At 40.0% G+C, this 22,968-nt stretch overlaps 1 protein-coding gene across 9 annotated transcripts in view; it reads right to left on the bottom strand.

Annotated features, from left to right (window-relative positions):
• Positions 1 to 2,178: 2,178 nt before the first annotated feature.
• Positions 2,179 to 22,968, bottom strand: part of PTPRM (protein tyrosine phosphatase receptor type M) — a 682,939-nt gene continuing 662,149 nt past the window's right edge. For all 9 annotated transcript variants that reach the window (XM_048840290.2, XM_048840291.2, XM_048840293.2 and 6 more), the window contains 6 exons: positions 22,414 to 22,587; positions 19,237 to 19,368; positions 14,303 to 14,428; positions 11,792 to 11,955; positions 9,654 to 9,789; positions 2,179 to 3,061 (listed from right to left, as the gene is read on the bottom strand). In XM_048840290.2, coding sequence (XP_048696247.1) covers positions 3,008 to 3,061; positions 9,654 to 9,789; positions 11,792 to 11,955; positions 14,303 to 14,428; positions 19,237 to 19,368; positions 22,414 to 22,587 — 786 coding nt within the window. In that variant the 3' untranslated portion in view covers positions 2,179 to 3,007. The remainder of the gene's footprint in view (positions 3,062 to 9,653; positions 9,790 to 11,791; positions 11,956 to 14,302; positions 14,429 to 19,236; positions 19,369 to 22,413; positions 22,588 to 22,968) is intronic.

The following is a 22,968-nucleotide window of genomic DNA, read 5'->3' as shown; positions in this document are numbered from 1 at the left end:
AACAAAAATGGGGGATTTGGCCAGCTTCATGGGCACATTGATGTCCTGATGATTGTGGTATATGTTTTTGTGGGCTATATTAGGGGCATCCTTATATTTAAATTTAAATTCTATTAGGGATATTTACCTTATGTTATTTAATTTTGTGCAGTTTCTACATTTTGGATAGGTGCCACATCAAACAAAAATGCTATGGATTTGCCCATTTTTGCTGAAAAGGAGCCCAGGTAGCTGAAAAAATTACCAGAAATAGCTATCGGCCTCTGATAACCCCATCTTCGCACCTCATCATCACCAGTTTCAGAAAGCTTAGCAAAATCATCCACCTCTCACATCATAGGAAGCCCATAAATCTGGCAATATGGATAAAAACATTACTAAACCTCTCCATCTGTTTATATATCTTTTACATCCTAGGAGTTGGAGAAATCAGCTCCCCAAACTAGCACTATTATGTACAAATCCTGTAATTGTATTGGAGTTAGAATTGTATAACTCTCCTCCCACCCACTCCCTCCAGCTTCTTGGCGATTCTTATTTGTGACCAATGTTCATTACCACCTTTGTCCTTTTATGATCCTTTAAGCACACTCATTTTCTTACTTACATTTCTCTTGAACTTCCAATAAAAACTGGATATACACATGTACCTTGGGATGAATGGACCACGGAAACAAAACTATCCCCTCACAACCATTATAATCATATGTCCTTGGTGTGTGTATTATCTTGGCCTGCACATCTGGTAAAATGAGCTGGCATGCAAAAAGTGCATATACAACATCAATACATTATTTGTATAGGATTATGCCCATGAAGTTATTGTTTCATGGCAGATTATAATAGCTACATGAAAATACACACAAGCTATAGTATGTAGCTTAAACTGTAGTACATCAGGTGCTCCATTTTGTCATACAACTCTTCAATAGCCGCAGAGCTATCAGAGTAGAGATATCTCCCTGGTAAGGCCCTGGGTATCATCCTTCACAATGCTAGTGTGTTTTTCGAACACTGTTTCTCTGGTGCCACCATATATTTGGTAAAAATTCTCTTTAGGGAGGTTGTGTTGGCTGCTATTGGATTTTTATGAGATTTCATTTTAGATTTTATGATTTCCAGCTGGGGAGAAGGGCCACCCATGCAATCTCCAGACCTGAATTTTGCCCTGGCTTTGATCTGGGTGTTCACCACCTGTGGTTCATTCTGTCCAATCTGGATCTTTTAGAATCACAAGATGCAAAATAAATGTTGTTTCACAGACACAGGGGCCCTGAGGACGGCTAGCTCATTAGCAGGGACCACTGTTCTAAGGACTAAAATGTTGCCACTTGAAGGCAGCCAGCCAGTTTCCTTTATCATGATTCCTACAGAGTTGTTGCTTAGCTTAGGTTTTTGGAAGACTTCAGTATAAATCAGTAAGTTACCCTGGAATGTCTGTTTTACCCTGATGAGGAAGAGAAAGACTCACGATTCACGTGTGGCGCAGTAAAGTGTGGAACCTTTTCCATCTTGAATTAGCCCCTCTTGCTGGCTCTCTGCTGCACTTAATGTGTGGTTGTCATCCATGTATGCACAGCAGCTCCCTACAGCCCATCCCTCTGAAAACACTGGTGGGTAGCTGGGACGAAGAGGAACCAGCCATAGCCCGCGCGATGAAAGTAATGACTTGTAATTACAAAAAGCTGTTGGGGCAGATCAGGCAGTGACCCAATTAACAGGGAAGCTCTATTTATTTATTTAACCATAATCATAATATGACAGCACTTCAACAACATGAATTAATTTAGTCTCACAATACTCATTGTGGCCAGGTAGGGATGTATTATCGTCTCCATTTTATAGATGGGGAAACTGAGGTACAGAGCAATTACGTGACTGACCATGGTCACATAAGAAGCTTGTGGCAGGCCTTCAGAACTGAACCACAAGTACCCTCCTTCCTCTTATGAAGTGAGCCAGTTTTCAGATCTCTAATGTGTGCACTTGCCTTGTAAAAATATTTTTATTTTTATTTATTTTGGATAGGGCGTAACAGTCACTGGCTTGACTGCTGTTACTGCTTCTTGATGTGCCAAATTACCTTTAGAGATGGCTCAGCACTTTTGAGAACCTAGCCTTTTATGGGGTTCAACACAAGGCAATTACATGCCATGAAATACCATAAATTAAACGAGATTTTATCATGTATGTAATTATTTATTGAGCTGAGAATCCATAGAAGGTAAACAAATGTTTACAATATCATACAGTAAGCATTTCCAGGGCTTAATAAAAATGATTGTCACTCACCGTGCTTCACAAAAAATTTTCTTTTAATGAATAAATAATTTGATGAAATCAAAAAATATTTACAATATAGACAAATGAAAAAAGCTTTGGATATATTAATCTGAGCATCCTGTATTTTGCATTTTCTAACTGTATTTCTATCAAGACTGCCTCTGAAATGATACAAACTGGACAGAAACTGCAACTCAACAAAGTTAATGTGGTTTGTTACATGTGTATCCATTAGTTCAAATAAGCTACATATGCTTCATTTATTATGCATGTGTTAGAATACAAATATAACTAAAATCATATATTATCAGAATGTTAGACAGCATTCTCCACAAAACAGAAATGTACACGAGGCTGTGACAATAACAGAGGATCACAGGCAACAAAATATAACAGAAAAATACAAATTCCTTCATCAGAATATAATTGTGCTGTTTAATTTACCAGATGACTATGCTGCTCTATCAAACTGATGGTTTTGCATAAATGCAGCATCCAACAACCACCATGTGTTTGTATGTGTGTCAAGCAGCGGCATTACAGTGGAAATTGGGCAGTGCAAGCAGTTTTTATAAACACTTTCTCCAGCTCTTAAAAAGAGCGAATTATACAGAGCAATAGAAGCATAACACTGAGAAGTCTTCATCTCATATACACAAATATCATGAAACAACTTGCTTTGTTTGTGGCGGTGAGAGGAGCTTTATCACTGCTGTTTGTGCAATCACCCAGAATTCAAGTATTCCAAAGCCACTTCATAGCAGAATTTGTATTGATCCTGAAAAATCAACAGAAACAACCCCCCACAAAGTTATTCACAGAAGAAATTTAATTAAGGACTTCAGTATTTCTGTTCTATTAAAATTATTTACTATCAGTCAGTGTGAATGAGTTTGCAAAAGCAATTTGTATTTAGATAAGAAAAGCATCACGCTAATAATTCAATAGTACATACAGTAACTGACATTGTTGATCATACAATAACAATACTATATTTAGCTATGCAAACATCTCTATAATGGGACATTTGGAAACCAGTAAACAAACTGACTTGTAAATCTTTAGTAACCTGTCAAAAAACTCATGCCCAGTAGATATTGGAATTCCTTTGCCGTAACATTGATGTTAAAATAGGCTTGGTTACTACTATTTTCCAGTTCATAAATTTCATTTTATTTTTGTCTATGAACTCAATCAGTTTCTTTATTACTCCTCCTCTACACCTAATTCAAAATCCCCACAAGCCCACACTCCAGTTATTTTTCCTCTCACACTAGAGCACATACATCAGGTATTGAGTTTTACTGTCACATACGGGGTATTTTCAGCTACCAAACTGTCTTTGCACACATGCCTGTGTTTATACTGAAGTGGGGCCATCTGGAACTAGGGGAGCAATCCAGCACAATCCCTGAAGAAGCACCCTGGTGCAGGAGCGGCTAGTTATATGGGCCCGTGGTGCCCATGCTCCAGGAATATGCAGGGCCTGGGGGCCCAGCTCCACCAATGTTCAGGGTCAGGTCTCTTCCCTGGCCCCGCCTCCCCCCTCCACGTGCCTCCCCCAGAGAGTCTCCCGCCCCTGCCTTCCGCCCCAGGGCAATTTAAAAAGGCCGGGGGGGCCCCGGCTGCCGTCGCCACCACTGGCAGTGCAGCGGGGTTAAGGCGGCTTCCTGCCTGGCCTCGCTCTGGGCTGCTCCTGGAAGTGGCTGGAATGGCCCTACGGTCCCGGGAAAGAGGGAGTGTCTCCATTCTGAGCGCTGACTTTGTAGGTCCCATTGGCTGGGAACTGTGGCCAATAGCTGCGGGGGCGGTGTCTGCAGGCAGCAGTGCATGAAATCCCCCTGCCCCCTCCCCCGCAGAAGCTGCTGCCAGAGGGGTTTGCGGGTAGCTTTCGGGAGCCACCTGAGGTAAGCGCTGCACCCCTCACCCTCACCTCTCCCGCACCCCGAACCCCTGCCCCAGCCCAGGGCCTGCACTATGCACCCAAATTCCCTCCCAGAGCCTTAGGCAGGTGTGTGTGCGCGTGGGGGGCACCACCAAAAATGATACAAACCTGCCACTCCTGCCCTGGTGAGCAAATGGTGTGTGCATGTCACAGAGGTGGAGGAAGAGATAGGACCACTTTGCACTTCCCTTTTGCACCTCCAGGGGCACAGAGGGACTGCAAAGGCCTGGCTCTTATACCTCCCTGCTTGCTGCTCATCCACATATGGGCAAGGCACAATCTAGTCTTCTGAGCAGTTGTACAAGGCGTGGCAGGTAACTCTGAGGGTTCTGTGTTTTGTGTCCACTTCTTTTTATGTTTCTGCTGATCAGTGACTTTATTTTGTAAAATGATAAACATTTAAATGTAACAAAAAGCTGATGAGAACATGGCTGTTATTCCATTAAATCTAAGTGTTAGCTGTTCTGATTTCCAAAAATTAAGTTTCAATGTACCGCCAACTAGATTATCATTTTCTATCAATGGAGTAAGCACTGCCTCTATCATAAGCACTTTAATTAAGTTATAAAACGTGACAGTAATAATGACATAGCTAGCTGGCTGACAGCACTCAGCCTTTACCTTTATGCTGAACACCATAAGTAGGTAGGATATGATTATACTTCAGCAATATTCTTCTTTTGCCTGAAGCAAACATTTGAAGGGATTCTGTCTATTGTCCACTCAAGTCACATGTTAATTATTCAACATGTACCTGAATGATTTCAATAGCTACTTTTGAATCAGAAGAAGAAAAAAAGCCAACAGCAATTGTTAAAACAAAGAGATGCATTTTCCTGCAGCCTTCATTTTGCAGCTGCCACTTTAAAAGTTAAGGAACAAAGTTGTTTGGACTTAAACCGCCACGGCTGTGAGCGAGTGTACTGAAGGCTTTAAGATCCTGTAGGGTCACATAAACTGTGGTGTATTTGGATCTCTTCTGAACGAGGAAAAAAACCCAGAAATATGGGGTAAATTATATCTTTACTATTTTTATTGCATATGTATAGGTGACTAAATCACAGTCATGTTATCATTATGGAACACACATTGGGACAATGATCAACCAGCCAGCCATTCTCATTTCTTCCAAGCTCATTTCATAGTGATTTACTGATTTAGCAGAATAACTGACATTTCCAGTAAATGCAAGCCCTAGATAACTGCCTTATAGAATAGACATTATTGTTCCCCCATGCTCACTGCTGTGTGTCCTTTGCACATTTTACTATTTGTTTGATGATAAATATTAAAAACATTTTTATGTTACCTAGCTTCAGAGAGGAATATTTATATGGAGCACATATTGGTAGACCCAGTAATGTTTATTATGAAACTCGTTGACATGCTTCAGTAAAGATACCCTAGTGCTAAATGTTACTTGTATATTATGACTATAGAATTTCATGAATTTTCTGTTTTTTAGATGGATGTGTCACTCATATTTTTGTACTTGGAAGGGTTCAATGAAATTAGGAGATGAACCTGTAAATCCGCACCACAAAGAATATCCTTAATCCAGTGAGAAAATGTGTAACCATATTTACACAGCAATCCTGGAACTCCTCTCATGAAACACTGTAGCACTAACAATCCCGTGCATTTATAGATTTGATATTCTTTGAAGAATGGCAATAACTTTACAAAGGTGGGTAAGTGTTAATATCCTTATTTTACAGATGGGGAAACTGAGGAAAAGAACTTTTCACTCCTTAAAAGTCACAAAGCAAATAGTCAGTGGCCACATCAGGAAGAGAACCCAGATCTCCTGACACTAAGTCGCTGCTTTCCACCACTACACAATGCTGGTCCTCATGCACATTTTCAAACCAACTCATTTGAATTGTTGCCATTTATTAAACTATATGCTCCTGTAGAGAACTGGACTGGGCCTCAGGAGACTGGCGATCTATTCCTGGCTCTGCTGGGTCACCTTGAGCACCTTCACCACTCTGTGCCTCAGTTTCCTCATGTGTAAAATGGAGCTAATGAAGCTGACCTTTCTAAAGTGTTCTGAGATGGACTGAGGAAAAGCACTGTAGAAGAGGTAGGCATTATTATTATTATACATATTTGTTTTAAAAAAGCTCGTATTTGATTTAAAATATTTGCTATTCAGTAAAACTAAAATAAAATAAAAAAGGTGTGGAGCCCAATGTGGTGGTCCATTCTCTGGCTGAGACATCTGCTCCTGAAGGCCCATCCCAGACTGCAATTTATAGCTAGCATTTTCTACAACTGTATATTTCTACCCCATTTTATTTTTATTCCTGTGAAATAAATGAATCAGAGATCACTGAGATCCATGAAAAGAGAAAAGGAGTACTTGTGGCACCTTAGAGGCTAACAAATTTATTTGAGCATGAGCTTTCGTGACCTTATGCTCAAATAAATTTGTTAGTCTCTAAGGTGCCACAAGTACTCCTTTTCCTTTTGAGAATACAGACTAACACGGTTGCTACTCTGAAACCTGAGATCCATGAATTTATCCACAGGTGATGCACGGGGGGACATGCGGGGTCACATGATCTGCCTAGGCTGGGAGTTGGGCTGAGCACAGCCCTGGGGGACGTGCTAGGGAAAGGCACTGACATCATGCGCTCCCACTGAGCTCCGCTAGGTGGTGCCTGGAGCAGGGAAGTGACATCAGGCTGGTAGTAGGCTCAACAGTGGAGCCCGCTTGGGTGTGTGCAAGGCTATAGATGGAGCTTGGGGCAATGAAGGAGGGAGGCAGCAGGAGCAGTGAGGGGATGGGACGGTGGGGAGTCCATGGCAGACAGTGGGGGCCAGGGGCAATGAGGGATGGGTGGGGAGCCTGGGGAGGCTGCAGGGGGATAGGGAGGTGGGTGGCGAGCCCGGGGGAGGCATTGGGGGCCAGGGTGATGGGAGATGGATGAGGGGCTCAGTAAAGCGCAGGGGTGGGCGAATTTGTGGGGGGCTAGGGAAGAGGCAGCGGGGCCGTGGGGGATGGGGAGGTGGGTGGGAGCTCAGTAGCGGTCCAAACCAAAGCCACTTCCCAAGAGTGCTGGGATCTGGAGTTCTGAACTGGCCCAATTATAAAAATAAACCTGAGCTGTGATGTTGAAATCGGGCCCTAGATCTGATCTTCCTCATGTTTCTGAGTGGTTTGGATTCTGTGTCCTAGTTATGGGTCCATCTCTAGCTAAAAGTGAACTGTAAAGAGAAAATGGAACTGCAGGCAAGCTCAGAAACATGACTTGAATGTCCCTGCTAACTGGGCTGGGGCATAGGAGATTGATCACAGAAAACTGTTTTAATTTACTTTCCAGATTGTTTTTCAAACCACTGTCTGCCTGCCATTAAATCTGTTTTTCCCAGTTTGCTAATGATCCCCCATTCTATGATTCACCATTCTATGGTACTATAGATTCCAGAATAGACATCATAGCCACCAGGCAGTTTAGCATGAGATTTCTGGTACTTGTGGTGCCCAAGAGAGCCAATGTCTCCTTGTAAACCCAGAAGAGAAAGCGGATTCAAATGGAGAGGAAAAATAATTTTATAAGGTTAAATTAGAACTGATTCCTGACATAATTATTGCGTGCTGATTGGTTTGCAAATATCTCTGTTCTTCAAATTGATATAACACATCAGTGCAATCCAGAGCTTCTTCATGTATAGCTCTCTTTTAGCACAATCTCCATTGGCTATTACATAGTATCATAAAATATGAACATCTAAAGTAGCTCTAGAAATCAAAACTCTTTTGTCTCTTGAGTACCTGCCCTGAACCCTGCTGCATACCACCAGAACCTTTAAATTGTGTCCCCCGCCCCCCCCCCCCCCGATCAGCAGTTACCAGTCACCTCTGACTTAAACTCACAGAGACCTGAGAACAGCAGGCATGCCAGGTACAAATCCACATCTACACAGACTGAGTGGAAAAGTAGGACATTTCTCTCTACATCTAGCAAATAAAAAATTAGGAGTGTCCTGAGACAGGAGCCAAATGAATGGCCCACTCCCAACATCACGAAAGCTGGAAGGTCCCTCACCTCCAGATGACTGACAGTCTTACATTGCTAGCTTGCCTCCTCAGAGTGGCAGCCTCAAACTCCCTGCTCATCTCATGCCGCTGGCAAGGTGCTGGTTCACCTAAGGACCCAGCTAGATGTCTCTCTCTTACTGATGCCTGGCCTGAGGGAGGGATAGGAATTCACAGCAGTGGAGGTGGGACACCTTGGTAAGTCTGAGGAGAAGGGGTTTCTTCAAAAGAGAGGCAGGGCATACTGGGACTTGCTGCAACCAAAAATATGGACCTGGTCCTACCTCATAGAAGGCAGAAAACCTCCATCTTCCTAGCACATCACCCCTAAGTAGCTTGGCCAACCCACTAGCATTCACTATTCCTCAAGGTGTTCAACACGTGAGGCCAGACTGGGAATGGAGATCTCTCCTAAGGGTACAGGGGTGGAGGGTGTCACAATTCTGTGGGATCTCCCTGCCTCCTCCTTGGGATTTTGGGGTAGAAAAGATGCCCAAACACAGTTCAGTCCCAATTAACCAATCCCCTATTGTCCATAGATTACACAGTTAACTCATACTGGGTTATGATTCCTGAAATTACCCAAATACTACATCTGTCATCGAAGCTAATCTGCTTTCAAAAAGCCAGACTCTAAAAGCAGTGCTTTTAAGGCACCCCGCCATAAAGTACAGTGGCACTGTCCCCCTTAATTCAATAGCCTGTTTCTACAGAGGTTTTGAAGGTCTGAGACCATCACATTGAATTGGGTGGAACTGTACATCTTTCTCCCAATACAAAACTATAAGCAGAACAAAAGAGCCTGCTGATTTAAGCTGTCCTACAGCTCTTGTGTCATAGCCACTAGTGTTTCTGCAATTCTACATCTAAAAGATTCAATAAAACACTCTATAAGAAAATAATTGCACATGGCCCCTTGTTTCCGAACTCCTTTAATCTTTCTATGAGGTAGAGCAACCATAATTAAATGCAATATTCTGGATGTCACACTGAAATTCACGGCTTTGATAAATATTAGGCAATTAAGCTATTTATAAAATATATAATTTGAAAATCTGGCATTTCATTTTACATTATTATTATTTCTGCTGTGCGATGACTGCTCTCCTCATGGATCACACTGCCAGAAAGGCAAATTAATAAAGATGTTCTGTTGAAAGTTTTAAACTATTTCAAAAATTCAAATGAACAGAGACAAAGTCTCCTTGGGAAGAAAGCAGTGTAAAAATACTCTTATAAGTGAAATGATTTCATTATCCCCTTTGAAAACGACTTGCATGCTTTCTCAACAACTCCCACTGAAAATCTTGGAAATCTCCCCAAACCTTATGATAAAAGGGAACATTTTCTATTTAGTGGTGCAGTTAAAAAAGCTCATACCAGAAGGTCCACCATGTTAGGCTTATTATTTCTCAGTGTCTTCACAGCATGGAATACATCAACTGCCCTCTGGTGCCGAAGCATTTCACAAACAATGCTGATTGCACAAAATGTCCCACTGCGGCCACCTCCGTTTCTACAATAAAAGTGATAAAATGGCTCCATTACTCATGACTGTATGTTACTAGTTCTCATACTGTGTCTGAATGTTCTACGAGACGCGCAATGCAAATACTGGTGAACCAATGGCTATTAATGCCTCTGAACTCTAAGAAGGATGCAATTTCTAATTAAAATGAATAGGCTGAATTATCCAACATGTATGCTACAGAATCCATCAGCTTGGAAGCCTGAGGGTAACAGAGTGTTTAAATTTTGCACTAGTCTTTTCTATTAATTCATAAATCTGAAGAACAAAGTAACTATTTGGAAAATAGAATAGAGACAGAGGAGCCTGATTCTCATTCACACTAAGGCTCCGTTCCCTTGCTCTGGCAGTACAAAGGAGCCTTAAAGTGGGGTAAATTACATTTCTGTTCAATTTGAGGCCCCTTTACACTTATATAGCAACCTTAGTGTAACGAGACTCAGACTCAGAAATGCTAAAACATTAAACAGATTTTGGAGTTTGGTTTTGAGCTGGTTACAAGTTTTTCTATTCTAGGTTATGGTGCCTTATTTCTGGACTCAAAGGTTCTCAGGTAACAGTAAAAGAGCCCTGCCCAACTTATAATTTGTATTGATAACTGTACTCTAACATAGCCATTAGGTGGTGCTGCAATATCCCACTACATTTACCTGTACCTTGTGGCATTAGGTACAGGCATTACACTCACTGCATGGGAATGAGTGCTTTTACAACTGTATGTTCCCCCTTCATCCATAGTTTCAGAAGATGAGAACCCACACTGACTTGCTGACTAAAAGCCAGTCATAAATGTTCATAGGCATGATCAAATATAGTATTTAATAGTGCTTTATCTTCAGCTATTTTTAATCTTCAAGAGAATCTCTTTCCAGAAACCCTATTATTTCTACAACTATTCCAATCAGAGTCTTTAGGCTGCACTTCATTGGAAATAATAAACCTTAATAATTACCAGAGTGAAGACTAGTTAGCTAGCGGGTCTTTCAAACCAGCACTCACAAATGGTTGATTTTCAAAGGAAGCTATGAAATCGCACATCTGTCACATCCAGGCAGTATGAAAAGAATGCTCTCTGCTGCCAAAACATTGGCTGATATTGTGGGACTCTTTGAGAATGTTAATTAAACTAAAGTCATTTAAAAGGATTATGTCAGAGCTTTTTTCTTTTCTCTACTGCCAGGAAGTGACGCGTGCGTGATGTGGTATAACTATTTAATATCATCAGTAACTATAGGGATAACAGTAATTTGCACTTCAAAAGGGCCTTTCAGCTGAGGATCTCAAAACATTAATTAGTTAAACCACACAATACTCCTTTGATGTCAGTATCATTATCCCCATTCTACAGATGGGGAAACTAAAGCACAAAGAGATTGAGTGACTTGTGCAAGGTCAGTGTAAGTGTGCAACAGTAATAAACTTGCAGTTTTTATCTGTAGTTACTAATTTCTATTAAATGTAAACAGAACGGTCAGAAAGTTATTTTCTAATTTAGGCCCCAATTCATGAAAGCACTTAAGGGTGTGCGTAATTCCATCACTAATCAGGGCAGCACTCAAGCCAATGCTTAATTGAACAGGAATGTTTCCTGAATTGCAGCCTCAGTTCATGAGAACTCAATCCTCTGTGAGAGCTGAGGGAAAACAGCACATGGCAGGTTCTAAGTCCTAAGAGAGGAATAGTGGGCAGATTAAGAACTTGTACCTCCACATGGAGCCATGTAAACTTGAGGCCCTCATGCATGTATACATGACCCTCAGGAAAGAGGCTCTCAGATTTCTCCCAAAGAACATGAATGGAAAACCCAACTTCCCACAAATGAAAAACCTTCATGAGCTTCCACTGTTTTTCAACGAGGTGCTGTGTAATTCAATTCCAAATTATGGGATAAATTACAAGGATGCCTCTTACCTTCATGCAAATCCTTTAAAACCCAAAGTACAGTAAATATTTATACCACCCCCTTGCTTTCCTACCTTCAAATACTTACAAACAATGTACGACTGTACGTCCTTCTCCTCCATTGTATTCTTCCTGCCATTTCTCCACCTGACGTATTTGTTTCAAGAAAGAACGTTTGGACACTGGAGTATCTCTGTACATGGGCCATCCCAGGAACTGAAACTGCTGCACCATCCGATACCCATCTTGGGGCTGCAAAGATCCGAACAATAAGCAAGAAAAAAGCGAAGGCATTATTTACACTATCCTCAAATGGCATACAATTTAAACTTTCTCATCAAAGTTGTTAAAGGACATCACTGCTTACAAATTACCAAAGTAATTTCAGCTGCCCTTGAGAGTTATGGCTTTTAATCTCCAAAAGAGTTATTAAGCACACAATGTTTTAAGTAGCAGGATATACAAAGAGACTAGAGCAGAACAATGCTACAGCTACAAGAGTCAAGTAAATGATGATTTAATATGATAGTAGGCACTCGATAGCAAAGTGAAAGTCACAATACAATTTCAATTATAACCTCTGGTTTTTCACATGCTCATAACTTTCAGCTTTTTGGAAGAAATGTCCTGTTTCTTTCATTTTAAAAAGAAAGTTTGAGCAAAATCTTTCAAGCCATTCTGAGGAAAGCAGGAGTGAAAAAAATAAACATGTTTAAAAACAAATCTAAGTGCACTTTATTAACTGGGCTATGCACAAACTCTCAAGAGAAATAGTTCTGAAGAGAGGCTTTACTATATCAATTAATGCATGGAACAAAAACCCAGAATGTTTACATGACAATGTTGTTGTTATTGCTGTTACACAGTAGTAATAGAGAGGGTGACAGATTAACAAAAGAAGGGACTACAGCAGAGCTGAGGCAGAGTAAATTTTGATTGTCATAGAATCACAGAAGTGTAGTACTGGAAGGGACATCAATAGGTCACCAAGTTCAGTCCCCTGCACTCAAGGCTTATATGGGATTTGCCTGCTTTCTGTCAAAATTTGGAACCTATTGCACCCCTGGCTGGTCCTTTCCATCTGACTGCCCCTCCCCTCAAAATAGGATTAATATTGATCAGCGATTATTAAATCACACATCCTATTAACATTTCATGGGTTCTTTGATTTTACTCATGAAAAATCACTGGGGACTTCAAGGCCCTAGAAATCTGAAAGAATGGGAAGTGAAGGCTTATTCACTGGCTCTCTGGACTGGGAAGTAGGGCCCCAGGTACCTCTTTGGCTCTTTCCTCTCTTGTTGCGGGAGCAGGTCACAGGACTTGTCTTTGCTTGTCCTGTGGAGGACTGGCCCTCAGTGCAATCCATGACCTCACTGACCGACTAGGGAGTGCTGCCCATTCTTTCCAATGTCTCCTCAGTTTTGGGAGGAAGTGCCAAGTCCATTTTGCTGGGCCCTCTTTGCCTGGATGGGATGGAATGGGATGCCTGATCTGCTTCATGTCTCTCTCAACCTGGCTTAAGTGGATGTCTGCTGGCTTCAGGAGGTATGGTGAAGTATATTATCACACCACATTAGTATCTTTATAAAGTGCTCACTTCTTTGAAACGCACGTATGTTAAAAGGTGCACTTAAAGGACTGTGCACTTCATAGAGATCCCGGTACAGTATTTACAAGAAGCAAACCTCTCTCTCAAAGAAGTGGTATTGGTGCATTTTGCCTTTTTTTCTATTTAAAGCGCCAGGACATTCAGTGCAGATTATGATAAGGCTGAACTCTTCAAGTACAAGTGTAAAAAAATGCAGATGTTAAAGGCTTCCATTTTCAAAAATGACCTAGTGAGTTCTGGGGGCCCAACTTGAGGCACGAGTTCTGAGGGCCCAACTTGTTTTTCAGGGTTAGGTGCTCAATGCTTTCTGGCAATTACATCCCTTTAAGATGTTTAAAGTTGGGAACTTCAAAGTTAAGGTACCCCAAATCACAACTCATTTTTGAAAATTTAGGCCATGATTCTTGCATCAAAGTAATGTTGCTCATAAAGCCCCTGGTTTTTATTTTTTGTTACATTTATTCAATACACTAACACAATATATTTTAAAACATAAACTGAATTATGCACAACAAAATATGCAACGTGGGCTAACTGCTGTAACAACATTAACTTCTGCAATTCCTGGTTAACAGTACAATCTTAATGCTGTATTTTTCTCATGTGAATGTAATAAACATAACAAAGGCACATGGTAGAAAAATGTCTTTATTCTGATTACATATACATAGCCTTATTCTGATTCTATGTATGAACCATATATCTATAAGCTTGTTCTCAGACTTCGGAGTGTGAGGTGCTTTTGCATGTTTAACCTTTACTTTTTGTTTAATCTTTACTTTTATAACCTCAGTAAGGTTTGCTCATTACCTTCAATTTTACACACATTATTATTATACAGATATACACACATTTATTTTATTAATATATAGTCCTGATTAAAACTAACTGGATATTTGGAGGAAAGATTTCTTAGTTAACATTTCCTCCCTGTCAATCGAAATGGTTAAGTTTAAAAAAAAGAGAGAAACTGAATAAGGTTCTTACTCTTGCTGCATTATAAATTCGGAATATCCGGCTGATTATGTCTTCTTCTAAATCAGCTGATACAAATTCCACCTGAATGGGACCATGTCGGTGCACCCCATTTTCTGGCCAGTACTGGGGACACAACTACAGGAGATCAAAATCACAGACAAGCACAGTTATTTATAAGAACATTGATATCCTGGAACATCCCTGGAGAATGCATTTTTCTTGTCTTTTAATATGGATCATTTCATTTAATTTTTTCTCTTTTTCAAGTGTTACTAAAATTCTCACACACATTATTATAAAATTGTAGTTTCCCAATCTCCGGGCCAGTTTTTTCAGTATTCCAACTTTACTTTTGCAGAACAAATTTAACCAAATAAATTCTTAAGTAACTGCACCTCATATGGCTCATTGCTGTATTCTTAACTCTTTGGTGTTTGGAGTCACACATTTCTGACACTCAACATCAATTAAGTGTTCAGATATGATGGGATGTGGGGATGCTGTTGAACGACATCCCATTTAGAGTGTGCTGTGAACAGAGGACCAAAGGCCTGATATCTTAAAGTGTTCTAAGTGTGTTGATACCAGTTCATAACCGCAGTGCAATGTGTTATTGCTGTTATAAAAGTAGAGCTATTCTCAAAACTCCAGTGCCTAAATTCTGTGCTCAGTTTAGCTCCAGACTAGTGAACTGGCTAAAATCAGCACTGCTTGAAATTTTCAGTGACCAGTCAGTCTTACATTTGTGAATGCCACTTTACAGTAGAAAATATGACCTAGAGATCACAGAAGAATATGAATATGTATCTTGAACAGTTTAAGTGTCCAATAAAAAATTTATGGCTTAATCCTGAAATTAATCACCTGACTCTTGGTCTTCTACCCCTAATACTTTAAAGATTAATTCAACACTTTGATGGGGATTCTCAGAATTGCCCTCTATACAGTGTGTTCACTTTCTGGGATATTTAGGTTTGCAGTGTTGTTGTGGCTGTCCTGGTCCCAGGACATTAGAGAGACAAGGTGATATCTTTTATTGGACCAACTTCTGTTGGGGAAAGAGACACTTTTTCAAGCTTACCGAAGAAGAGCTCTGTATAAGCTCAAAAGATTTTCTTTCACGAACAGAAATTGGTCCAATAAAAGATACTACCTCACCTACCAGGGATACCTATAGCAGTTCATGGCCAGGCATGCAGCAAAATTAAGTATGAGAATGAGCAAACTAACGCTTGCTTGCAGGAGCATTGATCTCATATTTTAAAACTTCATTTTATTCAAAAAAGTAGCAGTGCCCTTCATTCTGTTGCAGGCGATCCACAGCTGAGCTGACAAATCAGACATGCTACAGCTGTTGTTTTGCACTTCTTTATAACACTCATCCCTCAACAGAGCCACTCACAAATTACTGCATTTTACGAAAATGTGGCCATTTAAAACAGAGTAAAAATAGGACAAAGTCTGATTTGCATATCAGTTCAATTTAACAAATTAAAAACAAAAAAAATCCAATTAGGAAAATGTATTTTCTTTTTTAAAAACACTCTACATTCACAGCTCACACTGATGAGCAAATTACTTTTAGACTCTGCTCTGAATCTTAATCATGTTTTCATTATGAAATACACTTATCTGTATTGAGTAACAAAATACAATGAACATAATGTAGGGTTTCCAACATGCTGTACAACTCACTGTAAGTCCTTCCATTATGTAGTAATACCATTCCAATGGCTTTTTGAAAAATACTTAAAAATCATATAAAGGCTAAGATGTTTGGCACAGCAGTTGTAGGAATCCATGATTTTCAAATATGTAGGACATTTGGTTTGAGGGTTTTTTTGTGAATGTGAGTGGTTGGATGTATGTGATGTATCAACTTCTTTAGGGTAGATGTTTAGGGTTTGATTTCTCAGGAAGGCATGGAATTCCCCCTAAACTGGAGTATATATACAGCAGCTGCAGCAGATCCACATGGCTACCATGTAGCAGCCATGGTCCTTCATAAAATGGACTATCTTGAATGGTTACTTGCAAATCTTCCTTTGACAAGAATCAGTATGAGAAGATTTAGACTTCTCAAATCTCTCCAAATTGCATCTTCCAACTTCATTTGTGGTTGGCCCCATATCTACTTGCTTCGACTTCAGCTCTACAAACTTTCTATAAAAGCATACCTTTTTCTGCATGCTGGACATGACCCCACCACTGCAATTGTCCTGTTCTCAACTGGGGTAAGACTGCAACTTCCTGGGATTGTCTACATATCTCTTCATTTGTGACAAAACCATCTCAACATATGTTAATAATGTGCCGTAACTTTTGTCACTAAAACTATTTATTTTCCCCTCCTATGTTTTATTTTTAATGGCCATGATCCTGCTCCACATAGTAGGGCTGTCGTCACTATCATGGTGAACACTCGTATCTTAGATGTCACAGAGATATCCTGCCACACAGAGGCCTTTGAAGATTCTGAAATGCCACTGATGCAAGATCGACATGTGAATTCTTTGGTTATACAACCTCCTGCTCTCAACCAACTAGCCAGATAGATGAAACCATTTACCCATTCAATGTCATTGCCATCTACACACAGGCCATTCACTTCCATTTTACAGGAAGCATGCATAACTTTGGTTTTATCACCATTGATCTTAAGTCCCACAGATTTTGCAATTTTTTTGTAGATCTTCCAGCATTAGCTGTAGTTGGCCAGTAGGCATTTCAAGTAAGAAAATATCATTTGCATACTCAAGATCCTAAATTTTGCAACTCTTACTTGGGCCTCAATCAGTTTTGGATTGGAAGAGGGGCTGTATCATCCCTTTTTTCCAAAAGGGAGAGTGATTAGTTTGCTCAGATTATAGGGGAATAATGCTGCTGTCAGTGTCAGGGCAAGTGTTTATGACCATACTACTGAACTGACTGAAATTGGGCCTTAAACCAAAAATGACAGATAACTAATGTGGTTTCTGTACTGGCCAATCTACAATCTATGCTATATATGCTCTGTGAAATGTTACTGAAAAACGCCTAGGGCAACAAAAGACAGTTAACACCATGTTTATAGACCTTGTAGCTGGTTTTGACTCAGTGCACCAATCACCCTTGTGAATAATGACACACCAGGATGGGGTGCCTGAGGACTTAATGTTCAGAGTGGACAAACTACCATGGTACGTTTAGCTGTGTGAGGGTCAATGGCTGTACTACAGGCTGGTTTTCAGCAGAATCAGAAGTGCACCAGGGTTGATTCCTCTCACCTATGTTATTTAATGTTCTAACAGAGTATCTGATGTATGTATTACAGTAATATGTAAATACATTATATAGAAATAAATAAATAAATAACTATTTTGACAATAATTAGTAATAACGCTGAATGATAATGCATGGTTTTCAATAAACCGGCCCTCTTTTCCTTCTTTTTGCTTTTTGAGTTTTGAGATTTATTCCTAATGAAAAGCTTGTCACTTACATTTGAGAAAAAAGTTTAATGAATTGCAAAGACAGGTGTATTACCTGACACATTATATATCCCAATAGCTTTTAATAGTGAGTAAGGCCAATAAATGCCTAAAATAGCCAAACACTATTATACATTCAAAACACAGCCTACAAATTCACAAACTCTGTGTAGCAGTTACTAAAAGTCTGACTCCCTAGAGTGTTTCCTCATTCACGCTGAAAATAACCTCAGACTCATGAATAAAAGTTTTTTCTTTAATTTCTAGACAAGTAAGAATGGTTAGGGATTCAGAAGCTCAGTATTTAAGACAGTGTTTGGAATTTGTAGGCACTTTTTTGAAAGCCCAGGTTGAAAACTTTTATGTTTTTTAAAACAAAATCTTAATGTTAACATGAAATAAATGTGAGCATTTTTCTATGTATGACTTAAACTTGTTAAAAAAGAGATTCTTGAACACATCAGGAATAAATATCAGATGCAGCATACTACAGCATATTAATTTTGACGTTACTTTAACCAAATATTAAAAGCATTTTAGAACATTTACATAGTAGGGTCTTGTTTACTGCATTGCTCCTGTTTAATGCCAGTGTTAAAAAGTAAAGTCAGTGCTTAAGGAAATTGCCATATCAGAAACCCAGAATGGCTCAAGTTCTCTACTTTTTTAAAGAACAGATATATCTTTCTAACGAACAATGAGCAGCTATATTGTAAGCTAATTAAAAATGCCCCATACATTTGCTTCATCTCTGTTCTGGAGAGAGCCCCTCTATGGAGAGACGATAGTCCAGTCTCCATTCCTGTTTAGTTCTTGTCCTCTCCACTGAGGCTGCCACTTACAGATCCAATTTGTGCCAAATGTGATGCTGATTTTTGTGATGGGAATGACTGTCCACTAGTAGAATCATAGAAATCAAGGTTGGAAGGGACCTCAGGAGGTCATTTAGTCCAACCCCCTGCTCAAAGCAGGACCAATCCCCAATTTTTGCCCCAGGTCCCTAAATGGCCCCCTCAAGGATTGAACTCCCAACCCTGGGTTTAGCAGGCCAATGCTCAAACCACTGAGCTATCCCTCCCCCCGTCTAGGTAGACCAAGACCACAGACTCATTTCAGGCAAGCAACATGGGAAAGCTGTGAATTTCTGTTAACTTTTGGCCACTATGAACTTGTTTTAAACTTTGAGCCAAGTCCTAGAACTGAAAGGTTCAACATTCTATTACCAATTCCCAAGGAGTCAGGGGTGTGTGTGTGTGTATTTACATAATGGTGGACAAACTTATGATGGCCTCATTCTTTCCTCCCTTCCCTCCCTTTGCCTATCCACGAGCTATGAATCAATTTTCTAGTGTTTGTGAATGCTGTTTTATAACCCAAATTACGTCCTAACACTGTTCTGAAGCACACATGTACTACCTAAACACAAGCATTACTCTGTAAAGTACTTTGATTGGAGCAGTTTCTAGGACTTACTTGTGCTGGATCCACATCATTCAGCATAACGATTGATGTGCAATGATAGTCTAGGACCAGCCTCCAGAAATCTTTGACAGTATTTGGTAAAGGATGCTGGGTAACTATAAAAGCTGAGGGTTGCTTATAGCTCTGCAAAACAATAGCAACAGAAGATAAAATTAAAAGTGATAAGAGAAGAAATCCATCCAGCAAAATGTCAGTAATGGCCCCAAACCCTAGGAAAATAAGTATTATTGTTATTTTGAAGATTACTCACACAGTGTTTTCAGATCTTCCCTGAGATGCTTGCTTGTAATCTAATAAACTGTAATTTTACATCTGGAGACAATATGGCTTTAACAGATCATATTTTTAAAAAAATTTATGACATGGGCATACAGAAGGGGAAAAAAAGAGATTCTTGCTTCCAATGTACCACCCATAAAATCTTGAGAGGTAGATTTGTTCTGAGTTGTTGACAGACAGATGAATCTACGTTGACTGTACTTGATTGTTAATGTGAATGATTCCTGTGTAAGGTGATACCCAGTTATTGTTCCAAGAAATATTGCTCAAATCCTAGTCTAACTGGCAGCAAAGCAATATCTTTAGGGGGAAAAACAAGGTTCATTCTCTCTTTAAACACTGGCCCATGTCACTGACTGGAGGCACTGGGTGAACTTTCATCCACAACCCATGATTTAGAACCAGACGCTTCTTTGCTGCTGAAGGCCATAATGGAAGTACTTAGTCTGTTATCGGTCGAGGATTGTCAATATCTCCATTAAGAAGGGCATGTCTGCTTTGAAGGAAGCTTGTACACACCCGTATGCTCAGGAAATTATGTCTAAACACTGGCAATCTGGGTAGCTATTTGAATCTTCCTTTTTTGCTTGGGTAACTGAGACAGTTAATGACAAGTTTCAGAGTAGCAGCCGTGTTAGTCTGTATCCGCAAAAAGAACAGGAGTACTTGTGGCACCTTAGAGACTAACACATTTATTTGACCCAGCCATACACATACTGAATCTATTTCCCCATGTTAAGTATCCTCACACCTTCTTATCAACTGTCTAAATGGGCCATCTTGATTATCCTTACAAAAGTTTTTTCCTCCCGGTGATAATAGCTCATCTTAATTAATTAGCCTCTTACAGTTGGTATGGCTACTTCCACCTTTTCATGTTCTCTCTCTCTCTCTCTCTATCTTCTTACTGTATGTTCCATTCTATGCATCCGATGAAGTGAGCTGTAGCCCACAAAAGCTTATGCTCAAATAAATTTGTTAGTCTCTAAGGTGCCACAAGTACTCTTTTTCTTTTTGAGAAGGTTAATGGGGCAAGAGGACTCTCACAGAATCTAGCTTTTCATTCTGGTTACAGACTTGAATATGGTGCCAGATGTGCCCTTCTTCTTTCCTTTGGTCAGTAATCTCTCCTTAGCACTCGATAATCATTAGATATCCATGCTGTAACTATTAGATCAATCAGCTGCCTTCAATGATCATGAGAGGGTGCTGACTTGCCTGAAGTCATGTGCGGAACTGGGGACTGCTCTTGAATGGCTCCATTCCTTCCTGGCTGAAAGGTCCCAGAGGGCTGTATTGAGCAACTGCTCACCAAACTCACCCTTGTGTAGCGTGATGCACGATTCAAAATTTCACTCCCCTTATTCAAAGCATATACGGTGCCATCGGGGGAGTTAATGAGGATGCATAGGTTATGGTGCTTTAAGTGCATTGATGACACCCAGGTCTGCATTTCCATCTCAACCGATACAAGGGGAGGGGAGAGCAACTGAGCACCTGACCCACTGGTGGGTATAGACTGGGGTATGAGAAAGAGCAAACCACCTGCTCCTGGCCCCTAATGTAGGGACTATTCTGGGGACACGGCTGGAGCACACAGTGCACCAACGATTCTGGGGAAATGGATCAGCCCCCACATGGCCAGACCAGCCAGCACAGTTTATAAGAGTCCCAAGGCTGTTCTAAGATGTTTGCAGGGAGGTGGAGTCGCTGAACCAAGCATCAGCTGTCTCCAAGATTAGGAGGATGGAAAAGTGGCAGAAAGCCACCTAACTCCCCTGCCCTGGAGCACCAACCATGGCTCAGGTACACCTTAGGATCCAGCCCAACAATTTGATTTCAAAGGTAAATGGCTCATAATAAGATAAGTAGCTGCAAAAGCTAATACGAAGGAATCATCTTTTTTGATCAGTACTTATTTACAAAACAAAATAATATTGACCTCTCTATGATGGGATGCGGTATAATGGCAAGACAGCAGACATTATAATCTGAGATTTGTCACTGGCTTCCTGTGTGCCCCGGGACACTGTGTGAATCTAGACAAGCCATTTAAGCTTGTCTGTTTCCCTATTCATATAAACAAAGATAACAACACCTAGTTTTAAGCCTTATCTAACATGAATAAAATACTTTGAGATCTTGGATGGAAAGTCCTATATGAGTGCAAACTATTATTATTACTGAAGCTTTACTTTTCAGAAAGAATATTTCAAGTATGTTCATTCTTTCCTAAACACTATTTTCTCGTACGTGTGTGTGTCACAATTTTAATTACTCCAGTTCTAAAATGTCAGAGATATACTATAAATCTCTAGAGAGTGTAAAACACATTTAAGTGTCTTTTTACTGATATCCTATTAGCACTATTAAAATTACCATAACTGCATTTAAAATATTCATTTTTTCATCAGCTGAACAGGAAATGTTCACTCAGACAGATATAAATAGAACGACTGGAGTAATGTCTTGTGTGCTATCTGTGCTGACAGGCAATTATTTTTTCTGTTAATTACTGTGTAAATTAGAAGGAAAGGGATCTAAAATACTGCTGCAAACCCTATTATCCCATTTAGCTGCCTTGGTGACTTAATAGGTAACTCTTTTTCTCTTTAGGCCAGATGGTTAAAAATTCAAGAGCTAGCGAGAAATGCAGACATTTTTAATTTGTCAGTACTCCCTGACGGGCTTTCTCTGTGTGGTTTTGGAACCTTGGCTGAGACATAACATATGAGGGATCCTAAATGTACTCAGGGGTTTAAAGATTTTGTGTCATTTTTTGAAAGGGAAGTGGAAGGATTTGAGTGCTCTGGTGCTGACTATGCTTCCCAGGATTTTCCAGTGTGGAGTTTATTCCTGCTTTATTATTAATGATATAATGGGGCTTACATCCATCAGTGCGGCGTTAATGTAGTTACTGCTCTCCCCATCTATTGTTATGAGGAAAGGGAGGCATCTGTCTGGAGGCAGAACATCCATACAGCGATTTTTTTCATGATTACGGGGTAAAAGTGCTATACTGCAATCTTCTACACGCAGTGTTGGAGTCACCATGTTTAGAGTCTATGAAAAAGAATAAACAATACATGAGCAAGGTTAGCTCATCAGTGAACGAATCCTAAAATAGTTAAATAATAGAATTTCAAATCAATTTGGGATACAGTTTCAGAGGGAATTTACAAATGTAAAAAATCAAAAGAAAAACAAACAAATGAATGAACAGTTGGGTTCAAAAGCAAAAACCTTGGATTGCTGAACATGAGCACATATTAAGGAAGAACCTGAAAGATGGTTGCAGGGTTACCTGTATTCTGGCCAAAGGATCATGGAGGGAAACCACATAGGATTCAAACCTCTGTTTATGAGGAAAGAGAGAACTTTACAACTACTCTATTGGATATCTTTATTATTTCACATATTTCAACAGAAATTTGTGACATATTA

Source organism: Caretta caretta, chromosome 2 (genome assembly GCF_965140235.1).
Source record: "Caretta caretta isolate rCarCar2 chromosome 2, rCarCar1.hap1, whole genome shotgun sequence".
Classification (NCBI taxonomy): Eukaryota; Metazoa; Chordata; order Testudines; family Cheloniidae; genus Caretta; species Caretta caretta.
Note: the sequence above shows the minus strand (reverse complement) of the source record. Positions and strands in the feature narration are given on the sequence as shown.